This window comes from Apteryx rowi, unplaced genomic scaffold (genome assembly GCF_003343035.1).
Source record: "Apteryx rowi isolate R43461 unplaced genomic scaffold, aptRow1 scaffold_179, whole genome shotgun sequence".
Lineage (NCBI taxonomy): Eukaryota > Metazoa > Chordata > Aves > Apterygiformes > Apterygidae > Apteryx > Apteryx rowi.
Window position 1 is genome coordinate 12543 of NW_020448074.1, and position 12720 is coordinate 25262.

General features: G+C 37.2%; 1 protein-coding gene across 5 annotated transcripts in view; it reads right to left on the reverse strand.

Annotated features, from left to right (window-relative positions):
- HDX (highly divergent homeobox) overlaps positions 1–12720 on the reverse strand; it is a 57448-nt gene that overhangs the window by 6821 nt on the left and 37907 nt on the right. For 4 of the 5 annotated variants that reach the window (XM_026061268.1, XM_026061267.1, XM_026061265.1 and 1 more), the window contains 3 exons: positions 10499–10706; positions 7027–7106; positions 4004–4087 (listed from right to left, as the gene is read on the reverse strand). In XM_026061268.1, the coding sequence (XP_025917053.1) occupies positions 4004–4087; positions 7027–7106; positions 10499–10706 (372 nt within the window). Of the gene's footprint in view, positions 1–1268; positions 1423–4003; positions 4088–7026; positions 7107–10498; positions 10707–12720 lie in introns of all 5 variants that reach the window. The other variant, XR_003252746.1, reaches the window with a different exon arrangement.

Sequence of the window (12720 nt, forward strand, 5' to 3'; positions counted from 1 at the left end):
AAAGCCCAAGATTCTAGAATTGTAGAATTCTGGAACAATGCATGAATATGATCGAAAGAGTGTTTTGTTGGGCCACCAATTACATCACGCTGAATCCAGAGTCCTTAAAAAAAAAAAAAAAAAAGCATATGCCAGTTCATTTTTCATTATCCTGCATAAGACATATGTAATAGCAAATCATGTTAGACGCAGACAAGGCACTTCAGAATTACTGCGCACCGTTAAAGCATTAATGACTTGTGCCAATGCTTACATGAACATTGAAAGCACTGTTTTTTATTCTATAAGGATGACCTCCAATTCCATTTTAAAATAAAGAAAAACAAAAGCTAGGTCTCTTCCCAGAAAAAAAAAAAATCTTGAAAAGGCAGGCTAACTATAAGAACAGACAGCAACTAAATTCGTTTACTACAGCAGGAGGCTTGACAATAAGACCAAGGAAAAGAACTTAAGAATTCCTCAAGGCCACCAAACTAAAATATACCATCCTCTAGTGCAACTGCGTTTGATGTGTATTCTGAAGAGTCAGCTCACTAACCTCCCCAGGATCCCTGAGGTTACAGAAAGAATGGGAATATATTTATAAAATAGGGATATACTTGTGGTAGAAAATAATCAGGTCACATGGGAAATTTGGAAGGATGATGTTTCAGATTTACTCCCCACATTCAGTCATGTATTGATAAAATATTTACCATTCTGATTTTTAGCAATCAATCCCTACATGGAAATAATAAAATAGTATGAACCCTAAGTAGTGATTTATGTCACCTGGGATGCAAGCTCTTGCCTGCCCCACTTCTGTGTTTCCGCTGGGACCTGGATGGTTATCAGGTGCCCCCATCACTTCTACCTACACATGCTGCAGCTGGGACTCTCAGCAGGGAGGTGCTTCATACTGGCAGATGTAAAGCCAGTAGGACTCGGAGGTTTCCTCTCATAGGACACCATTTTCTGTGTGGATGTTATTGAACAGTATTCTAACTGTTTGTGTATGTAACATGACCAGTATTTTTCTTGAAAATTTTATGTACATATTAGAAGGAAGTCTATGAACTCACTCTCATGATACTACCATTAACAGAGGAAATCTTTACTATCCCAGACTACTTAGGGAAAGAAGGTCCATCTGCCTCACAAACCAAGGCAGACCTGCTCTGCAACCGAGTCACCCACTCATTACTAGGAATTCCGCAATTGCCAAGCCAATCCCGAATCCCTCTGCTGCCACTGCTAAACATGCAGAAGTGCACTTCTACGTATCGTACCATCCACTCCCAGGGCTGAAATCTCAGATAAGACACAGAAGTCTTCAGCTTATGACTGGTATTAAATAACATGCGAAAGAGCTTCTGTTTTTCTTTCCCCACTTTCAGTTTCCAATTCCCCATAGCTTTATACCAAAGCAGGACCGATAAATAGCTGAAGGAGAGGCAGCAAAGTTATCACTGGATCTTGTACCTTTCCCTGGCTTCAGCAACAGAAGAAACATATCAACATTTCAAAAAAAACAGTTTCTTTGTATAAGATTTCTAACTGTACTGTCAGAGAAATATGAACAGTGTGTATCCTGTGGACAAAAAGGCATATTTCCAACCTTTCTATAAATACATGTCACTGTATTTGCAAATGACTTCCTTGATATGGAGATAACAAACTTCCTGATCAAAAATTCAGATATGGTACTTCAGTTTATTCCAAATATCTCTTCTTCTTCAAACTTATCAACTGACTGATGTATAAGATAGACTGACTGACAGATAGATACAACATTTCTAAAGCAAATTTTCTCTTGTTATTCACCTTTGCAAATATCATGTAAGCTAAATATACAGTTTGCTTTTCAAGATCAAAATCACCATGCATTTTTGCAAAAGGTATCCATATAACGGCACTGAATGCACATCCTCCATAAGATAATGAAAACATACATATAAAGAAATTGTTAGGGATACACAAAGACATCATCACAGAAAGTAAGCATTTAGGCTCACAGCTACTTCACGATCAAGTGTTCCATTTGCTTGTCTCTGATATCCCCTGGTAAATTCAAGACAGCTTAATTAAAAATAGTCAATACAGAGTAAACTCTAAGCTAAAGTTTATGACCTAGCTTATCCTGTGGTAAATTGTGTGCCCACATACTCCATACTGTGTTGCACAAGATCTCGTCTATAATCCCCAGTGTAGTCCACATGTATACCTGAAATCCTGTCATAGAATACAAAACTAGAAGAATGAGACGACAAAAGGGAAAGGGTAAAAATCTCCTGTGAATGTTTTCATGAGTACTTGTAAAACTGCATTATGGAAATCTAGAATCTAGATCTGAGATTCTGATTTGCAGCTATTTTGTACAGGTTTTTTGTCCTGGTGAATACATTACAGTATACTGACAGAAGACCAGATATTTTATCACTATTTCCCCTATCCATATTGTATGAAAAGGAGGATTAAAAATAATAAAAAAAAGAAAACTCTATAAGTTGGGTTTGACTACATAACCATATGACTAATTAGGTTGGCGGTGAAAAAACAGCCATTCCTTGATGGATGGTTTTCGTAGCAGCAAATAACTGCAGAAGCAAATTTCAAAAGCAAACTTACCAATTGGCATTTCATTTTAACAATGATGAAAATATTTTTATAATATAGAACTGTGCTCCGATATTCGCGTTTGCTAGACTGGCTGAAATTCAAATTTAGTTGCCATGAAAAGGTAACACTATGCAATGAATCAAAAGATTTAACAAGCCTATAAACATGCATTTTTTTAAATCCATAAAACCTGACATTCCTTAAAAAACAAACAAACAAAAAAAAACCCAAAAAACACCAAACCACACACACAAATCACCATACTGTTTACAGCTCTGAGAATAAGAGATATATATTTAGGCTGTGACTTTGAGGACTGCTGAAAATCTGGTCTTTGCATATTTCATGAAAGGAGATATTTTCATAAAAAACAGCTTAATGGATTTATTATAGATGTAAATTTACAAGTTGCCTGTTCAGCAAGGGATTTTGTCCAGTAAAAGATGGAATACAGATTTATGCAGAAAACACACAGCCACAAAAACCAATCACTTATGTCAAACAACAAAACAACAGACAAGGTTCTGTAGGGCGTGCTGTCACAACAAGCCTTTCAGTTTGGTGACAGGTGACATTAAGAAAAGGTCATTCTCTTATCCTTATTCATTCTGCACTGCCCTTACCAGGAAAATACTGCTTGAGGGATTAATTTTTGTTCTGAAAAAGATAATCTATTTAGCATTTTGGTAACTGATTATTGTTAGTAGAATATGCCTATTTTGTAAGTTAGAAAGTCAGCTACATACATTAAAAACATGCTCAAAATACAATACGGAACTTGGCAACTCTTCTGAGACCAATAGCACACACATAACCTTTACCATTTGGCAGAAGACAGCGGCTGTCAGGTATCTAACTGCTTTTCTTCCCTCCCGCAACTACTGCTTACAACCAGTCCTGCAGGCTACAATGCTTATGTGTTCTGCACTACAATATTAGAGCTACTACCTTCTCAGTTCCCCCTATTTTGTTAGAGGATTCCAGCTGTTATTATTTCTTTCCAGAGCTGGCAGCATCACATCATATTTTAAAAGCATTCCATAACACTCCAGAGAACAATTATGGCATAGAGTGAAAGTTTCATTTTAGACACTAAATAAATTGTTTTGGTTCGGGACACTTGGTGAGAGCTGCAGATGGCTACACTTACACTAATGTAGCTGCTCTGTAGAAATGGGACTTTTCCTGCCTCCCTCTGTGTTGAAACACAGATAAACTGACTGCAGATGGGATGAGACTGCCTGGCATGTGACCGAAGGGGAAATGTGCTGCACTATGGCTACCTGATGAGAGCAGAAGAGTTCCAGGCTCCCATGCTCCTGGGCTCAATTCCTCGTAGATAAACCTGTTTGAATTTTTTGTGAAGGGCTATCTTGCTTACTATTTCATGGTCTAATTTACTTACCTTATAATCCAAGAGAGAACTCATTTGATCCACTTCAGAATTGCTTATCATATCACTTTCTTCATCATCTATAATTTCTATTTTCTGAAACAGAAGTAGATGGTTCATTCCAAATATTCTAATTTATAGATTAGAGCAACAAACGACAATGCTTATCTCAAACTACCATGTAAGGAAGAAGGTAATAGGGGTTTTTTTTGCCTGCTCATGAGCAATTTTGAGTTTTGGAGCCCCCATTAGATGGCAATCATGCACCTCAGCCATAGGAGCTCTAGGAAGACTCCAAACTGGAACTGTGTATATGCAGACCTGGGACAGTTGCTGCCGTGGTGACTCAGGCTGTTTACAGAGAAGGAGCTACATGTCACTGAGCTTTTGGCAATTAAATTGCATACCGTATCTCATTACAGCCTGCAGAAGCCTGCATTTATTCCATAAGCCCTTTGTTGAAGGCATCCTAGAGGGCCAAGCAGAGTAAGAAAGTTTTTTCCTCTGGAATTAGACAGGAAAAATAAAAATAATAATAATAATAAAAAAAAAATCAACATTATGGCAAATGACTAGGAAGTCCTAACTGACCTACACCTTGCCCCCCCCCCCCCAAAAAAAAAAAAGAATAAAATCTCTCCTTTGGTCTACTTTGGCCATAGCGCAAGTCAAATGCCCTGAAGAATAGAGGACATTGATATGATAGACAGTTTCAAATGTGTGTGTGTATATATGTGTGTGTGCGTGCATGCGTGTATAAAATAAATAAATATCGATATTTTTACTTAATCCACCAAAATTCTTAGGAGCTTTATTGGGTTTCTAGAGCTATCTAAAATACAGTGTTAAAGGCCAACCTAAATGCTGTTTAAAATTTGGAAATACATTATAATCATACCTCAACTTTTAAAACATTCCCTTTAAACTACTTAGCACTTATGCGTTTTGTTTTTTTTCCCTAACAAAAAACCTTGGTATGTGAGAGAATTATGTTAACACATACTTTGATAGGAAAAAACACAAAATTTACACATCTTTAGGGCACCTATGAGGGTTTTTTTATTCACATCTAAATTAGATTGCAAACAGATAGAATGAATTTGAATTAGATAGTGATAAGACTGGCATTTTACCAAGAACTAAGAAGGATTAAACTATAAATTTCACTATATTTTTGAGAAAGAAGCAATGGTAGTGTAAGAAGGGGGTTTTATACTACCTTTCACTATTCTAGCACTTGTAAACATTTATGAGACTGTGTATAATAAAATTGCTTTAACCTATTATATTATTCAATACACTATTTAATACAACTTAAGCAAGGGCCCACAGTGACAGAAGTACACTTTAATGGTTAGTTCCTGAGGCGTTACTTAATAGGAGGCTATATCTCTGCAACATATATATGTTCTTCTGTCTGCCTGCAGACCAGCCATCAAAAATTTCCTCCTAACCTCCAAGGAAAAAATCCTTAGACATGTTAACACTCTCTCAGTAGTAGTACCCACTAAGCTAATGAGCACGTGTTGAAGGTAGGGAGTATAAACCACATTTTCTGTGATTCAGTGTCTGACAACACAGCTGAAGTGATAACATTTCAAAGGCTTAATGTCACAAAGATCTGCTGTTATCATATACTAGCACTGCGATTTAAATAAATTTTTGATTTTAGACTCAGCTTGAGGGAAAGAGTCTCTAAATAAATGCCAAACATTCAACCCTGTCTTCCTTACAATTCTATATTTTAAGATAGCAGAGGATAAACAGATTAGAATTTCAAATAAAGAACTGTCTGGTATGCAAGTCCAATGTATCTTAGTCCAATTTTAACAGCATACTTTTTGAAATTTTGTTACGGTGTTTTCAGAACATGATATGAAATAACTACTTGGTTTTTTTCCCCTCTTATTATATCAAATTATATAATGTTGGTGGTTCAGGTAAACTGGAGAACCAATTTGTTGTTGGGCATCATCTTCGCAGACCTTTTCATATTACATTCTGCATCTCCATGGTAAACACATCAGCCTGAAACTCAAGAGTTACTACTTCTAAGGTCACAGCAGGCCATCAGGTTAAAGAGAATGGAAAAGGGCAGCCATTCTTTTCAGGCTAACCAGAAGAAATACAGCGCTGGAATTTTAGTCTACCCAAAAGGTGATCATATATTAAAAAAAGAAATAAAACATTCTCTCATTATATATAAAGGGAAGGAAATCTCCTGTTCACTTTCCCATTTCAGATTATGCGTGATTAATATAAAACAAATGTTTTAGTCATGTCCTGAGCTACTGTAGTTTAACCTCTAATTGAATTAGAAGAGTCTAATTGGGAACTGGAACCATTGCCTGTTCATTCTCCAGATAACTTTTTAAGATAAAAATTACCCTACCACTTGGGGTCTTCTCTCCTCTTCCTCCTCTCCTTTCTTCTAATTTGAGAGAAGACAGGCTAAACAAAGGGGACATATTACATTATTTGCCATGACTCCTCCCTCTGTCTTTCCTTCCTTGTTCTTATCGCAGTCAATTAAAAAAAGCAAGAACTGTGTTTGACTCAAAGTGAACGCATGTGAGAAAATAATAAACATCTAAATAATGCCCTATGAAGAGTATGGGAATGAAGACTATATATCCAGCCCTGGTTTGAGCCCACAGATCCAAGGTTAGCTACAGAGAAGAAACACTAGAGACACCTGAATTTCTCAAAGCTACTGAAAATCATTTTTTGTTATTATTCTGTCATTTATTCTTACTGTTTTATTACAATACGTACTTACAGAGTGCTACGCAAGCAGAGTGTTCTGCACTCCAGAAGAACAACATCAGGTTGTAGTAATACAGAAAAATCTGTATTATTCAATTTCTACTGAGTGTGCACAGTTCCACCACAACCAGTTTCTTGTAGTACTCAAGCAATAAGGAAGGACTCAGCACACTCAACTGAAGCTTTCATCTAGTGAAAAACACTAGTGCTGGACAACAACATCAACAATTAAGGAGGTCATATAACTAGAACAGGAAAAGCATACACACCACATTATCAGTAGATACTGGATTCTGGTCATCTTCTTTGTGATCAGTTTCTTCATTTTGAAGAGTATCACTTGTCTCTTCTGCAGAAATAAATTAGTTTTTCAGATTTCATTCAAATTTCATGCTTGAGGAACATTACTAGTCTTTTCCACTAAATATGTCACGTCTGCTATATACAAAAGCAAAGTCATATCATCAGTGTCTATTCATAAAAAAAAATACTGCATATCTTAATAAATGAGACATCACATCACCAGTATTTCAGGCCAAACTTGGGACAATCATAACTTGGAAAGACAGAAAAAAAAAGTCTATCAGTTACTCTCGTGCAACTTGCACTAAGACTTTCCTATTTTTAGATTCGGGTTGAAATATTCAAAGGAAATGAAGAGTTTCACACCAGACCTACCTAGAACTTTTCTGATTAAACACATTCACATTCAAAATCTCTACTGCCTTGGTTTCAAGCCATATTTTGCCTCATTTAATTGGAAAGAAGGATTTTTTTTTTCTTCAGTAAATTCTTACATGAAAAATCCAGCTTGCCCTGTAATTATAGGCTACGTACCAGAATCCCACCTCCTCCTTGTAGGCACTGAATACTTTTGAACAGAAAACTGATCAAGCAGATAATTATTTTATTCTTGTATGGCAAAATGTTTCCTCCTAGTGAATCTAATCTCGTCCCTTACATGTATCAGCAAAGCACACACTTGAAAACCCAGCAGATCTTATTGCTAAATCTCAGCCATAAGTGCTAGACAATTCCATTATCCCTGAACTACGGCCAATATGAAAAATGAGAAAGGTATGCGTATTGATTCCTGTAATTAAGTACATTTCTGAGATTTACTTCAATTCTCTACATTTAGAATACTGTCAAGAAGAAAGTGGTTGACAGAAATAGCAAAACAAGAAATAAACCAAAACACAAAGACAGTTATGATTAAAAATTTCAACGGTGTTAATAACAGCTAGGCTATTAATTGGAAACACTACTTTCTGTAGTATATTCTGCAGAGGGCAGAGCTTGCATAAAAAGGGACAAGCGGTCAAGCTGCCATACCTAAAGAGGAAAGGAGGTACAGTGAATGGGCAGTAGCTGTTCAGGTAGGTTACTAAAAGAGAGGGCAGATAATGGTGCAGGTGGGTGCCTCTTCCAAACACAGAAGCAGCAGGATTTAACTGGAGTTATCCAACATTTGCAAAGCATGGGTAACATTTGGGTCAGACTAGCTATACAGAGAATTTTATCATTTTAAATAACTTTTCTGTCTATTAAATACCTCTAACTGAACAAACTTTATCTGAAGTAGTTTCAAATAAATTTAAACTGTACTGGCTGCAACTTCAGAAGAAAGTTTCTGCTAGTACCAAAAGCAAATGGGTCCAAAAGGGAGAACTGTAATAACAGGCAGCAATACAAGACCACATCATTCCACTCAGAGGAATGAAAGTCATCTAAGAAGCACACTCAAGTGAAACCAAAACAGCATCTAAACCACCAATCCCTCTGTAACCTTGAGATTTACCATTTCATTCATTTGACTATTGAATCCAACTCCCTACAGCACTTTAAACTCTTTAAATACTCATCCTCAGCTAATATACACTGGCACAGCTACAGTGGCCTCCACAGAGCTGTATCCATTTACACAAACTATGGATTCAATTAACATAAAAAAGGCAAGCTAATATTACTAGAGAAACTTAATGCTCAACTTCGCATCAGACTACAGCTTTTTTAATTTATGCACTACTTTTAAAAAGCAGCTGCCATCAACACTTCCTCTCTAGTTAGGTGACTAAGAATATCTTTTTCTGTCTCTTAGAGTTTGGTGGGTTCTTTCATTAGGACCAACAGTTATAGTTCTCAAAGATTACAAACAGCCACATTTCCATGACTGAATAGTAAACATGATTGTTGGTGGAAGTGTTTTCCAGGAAGTTCAAAATCAACTGAGCTGAACTTCCACTGGACTGTGGAAGTTAACAGAAACAATTCTTCTGTTAGAATAAAGAATGAAAGAGGCATTCTTGGACACTAAGGAAACCTATAGTCTTTTTGCACTTGCTTAAACTTTGATTATAATCATCTACTCATAGTCTTACAGCTCTATCCTATTTTAAGAAAGCCTAGTTCAATAAATGTGGTGTTATTTGTCACTTTAAGCTGCAGAGAATTCAGATTCTTCCCCCAGCACCATCTTCTTTTAGACAGATCTTATTAAATCAGTTCCTTCCCCACCTCGGGCAAATCAGGGACTCTCAGATTCTGCATCTCACTTGGCTTTCAATCATTTGACCCATTTCTTTATCATCTTTTTCCCTATACAGTAGAATCTGACAAAGCTATCACAAATTCATTTTCAGCAATTCTCCATTTTTCTAGTTCTTTCCTTAAAGTTGTTCAAACAAATGACAAGATCAAGTCTGGCATGCTATGCTGAAATAGCATGCACTAGGTCAGACTTTCTTTTAGTTTAGAGAGCAAAGGCTTTATTGATCTCTTCTAATCAGAAGCACTGGGAGCAATTAGTTGAGCTTGTGAAGCTAGTGAAATGTGCAGAGTGGCAGTTCATCTGCCTTAGGCCCAGAGTACTAACGTAGAAAAAGAGAGAGAGAGAGAGAGAGAGAGAGGCTGATTTAATTTGGCCATGCAGTTCTGTTAGGTGGAGTACAAGGGAATTAAGGTCAAGACACTTATCACTCAAGATCATGAACTGTATTGAGAACACACACGCACCCTGTGTGTGCAGTTCTGAGGCTTTCCGAGCAGTCCACTGCTACAGACTTTGATCTTTTCTACTGTTTTATTTGCTTGTCAAAGACCACATACACATCTCAAACAGCTTAATGGCTGTAAGTTCTACTGGGTTCTGACACACTGTGAAGCTGTTCTAGTGTGACACCAGGTTTCAGCTAACATATCTTCTGAATACGTCTGATCAGCATGGGTTTCGTATCATGAAAACTGCAACTACACAGCTCTGGCCAGCCCAAAGCAAGCAGGTTCTGTCACATTAGTGCTTATTTAGACAAAAAATTTTGATATGATTAGGCTAATGGGAATAGATTTTCAAGCTGAGTACAACTGGCAAGTTAACTAAGAGCATGTTTTAAACCTGGTTTCCTAGGGAAATGAGGTTTACACATTTGTACTTTCTGTCCATCTGTCAGTTGTACCAACAAATTGTGAACTTGTCAACCAGCTTCTGATGAATCTAGCAGAAACAGAGGTTTTTACAATGCAAAGTTTCTGCAAACTTTCTGATAACAAACCAACATATTTCATATAGAAAGAGGTAGAAAAGAAAGACCAAACTGTACCTTCAGCATGGCCAAGACAGATAATTTGCAACTGTCAGACACACTTTCAGACATTGTTGAATGTGTACAACAGAGAATCCAAAGCATGCAAACTGCAAAAAAGTAAAAATATAGGCACAGTAGTAACTGCATTTTCAAATACCTTGTGAGCTTCCTTCAGATAAGCAGATTGATACTTCATCATTCCTATCATTATCATCCCCCACTTCAGCAGCAGTTTCCTCTCCTGGATTAAGTGCTGATTTAGAAACAAATTCAGATTGATCAGAGAAATCAGCAGGACCTCCTCTAGGGGGTGGGACCTCAATCCCCATTAAACGATATTTCCGTCTTCGATTCCCAATCCACGTCTTGTAAGAGAAATAAACATGAATGATATCAGAAACTATAACAAAAGCAACAGGCCCACAACCAAGTGAAATTAGCATATCTATACTATAAGAACAAGAGTGTAGCCAGCAGCTCAAGGCAGGTGATTATTCCCCTGTATTTGACACTCATGAGGCTGCTTCCTGGAATACTATGTCCAGTTTCAGTCCTCTAATACAGGGGAAGAGGGAAGGTTAAGAGGCTGTAAAGCAAAAGGAAAAGAAGCAACAGTCACAAGTTGCAGCAAGGGAAATTCTGACTGGAATTAAGTTCAAAAAAAAAAGGCACACTTCACAGTGAGGGGAGTTAAGCATTAGAACAGTTTGTCCACAGAAGTTGTGGAAGCTCCAGCTTTGGAGATACGCAGAATTTTACTCAACAAGGTTGGACTAGATGACCTTGTGAGGTCCCTCCCAGCCTATTCTCTGAATTTAATGTAAAATCTTTAATCCAGGCTCTCCCCCTCTATGACTTCCACTACATAACTAAAACATCCAGCAACCCACACAGTCAACCTGTTCTAGGATTTCCTAGAGCACAAATTGTCTGAGGTGGTAGCTTTACATCACTCCACTTTGCAGAGGAAATGTAACTTGGGAGAAATAAGGAAGTTCAGAGCAATATTATCCTTCAGTCCTCTTTGGATGGAAGATGAGTCTTTAAGAAGTATTGCTTGCAGTAAGGTGTAAGAGCATACTGTAAACAGTGGTGAGAGATAGAACAGGTCCAGGATCAAGGAATTTGGAAAGTCATTCATGGTCAGATGGGTATTGACGCTTTAAGTTCATTTTACATCAGCAAAACTGACACTCTTTGCAAAAAAGAAAAAGTTACATTCAAAATTCTCCAAGCAGAGCTGTGTAACTGGCAATTGACTTCCTTTCTTTAATGAATTATAAAGAAAAACCTATGCTAAGAATTATTAAAGCTGAAAAATAGAGTTTAACATAAAGGACTAAGAGTTGTCTGCAACTCTTCACCTCTTTACTCTCTCTTCCCATGCATTACTCAGAGTCTTTTGACCTCTTGTCCAATTTCTATTCTACTCAACAGCTCTTGTCCCCAAACACTTTGTTCCATAGAAGCCAGTTCTTCACTGGCATCCAAAAAAATCTTTCTCAGAGCCAGGAATCAATTTCTTTTCCCTCTCTTAATTTCCAGCCTTCTTGATCAGGCTCTCCACCCCCCCGCCCCCTCCACAACATCAAAAACACCAATAGAAGAATCACTAAAAGTAAAAGTGGGACCTTTCTCCTTGTTCCAAGACCTGACCACATACTGGCCCAGGAATGATAACTGTGCAGTTTGTCCATATAAACTAGAACCATATACAGTATACTTGATTGCTGTGATGATTACAGACATGATTAATGCATGCATAGCATGGCCATTTACTAGGTTCTGAAGCGTGCTAAGTGCTAGAATTTGTGGATCACTAAAAATCAAAGATATCTCTAGAAAGCATGGCCAACTTGCTATTTTTGAAAGCATATGATCAGGACACAGTAAAATGCACATTCCTATCACAAGGTCTCCAGTCCAGTAGAGTTTACCAAACGCACTACAATATTCTAGGAAATTTTTCTTTAGAAATGTACAAGACAACACTACTTCTGGCCTTACTTCAGAAATACCTGCAATTCTCCTCCTCCCCATTCCACTTCCTCTAAATACAGTTCTGACAGATGAATTGCATGGAAGAGGTTAGTACAAAAGATTAAGATTTTGTTTATATCTTATCAAATAGATATTTTAAGAAATATTAACAGCAGTCCCAGCTATTAAAGATAGTTTCATGCTGTGCCAACCTTGAAAAAGGAAAAGAAAAAAATGTTTAAGCCAAACAAACTGGCTTTTTTGCCAGTTAAAAGAGGACATGCTTAACACTATTTTTGGCAAAACATTTTTGTTGGATGATATTTGCTTTTCCAGCAATCTGAATTTTCCCAAGAGCTAAGCAGGGATTTTTGAACATTATATACCATGGGGGGGGGG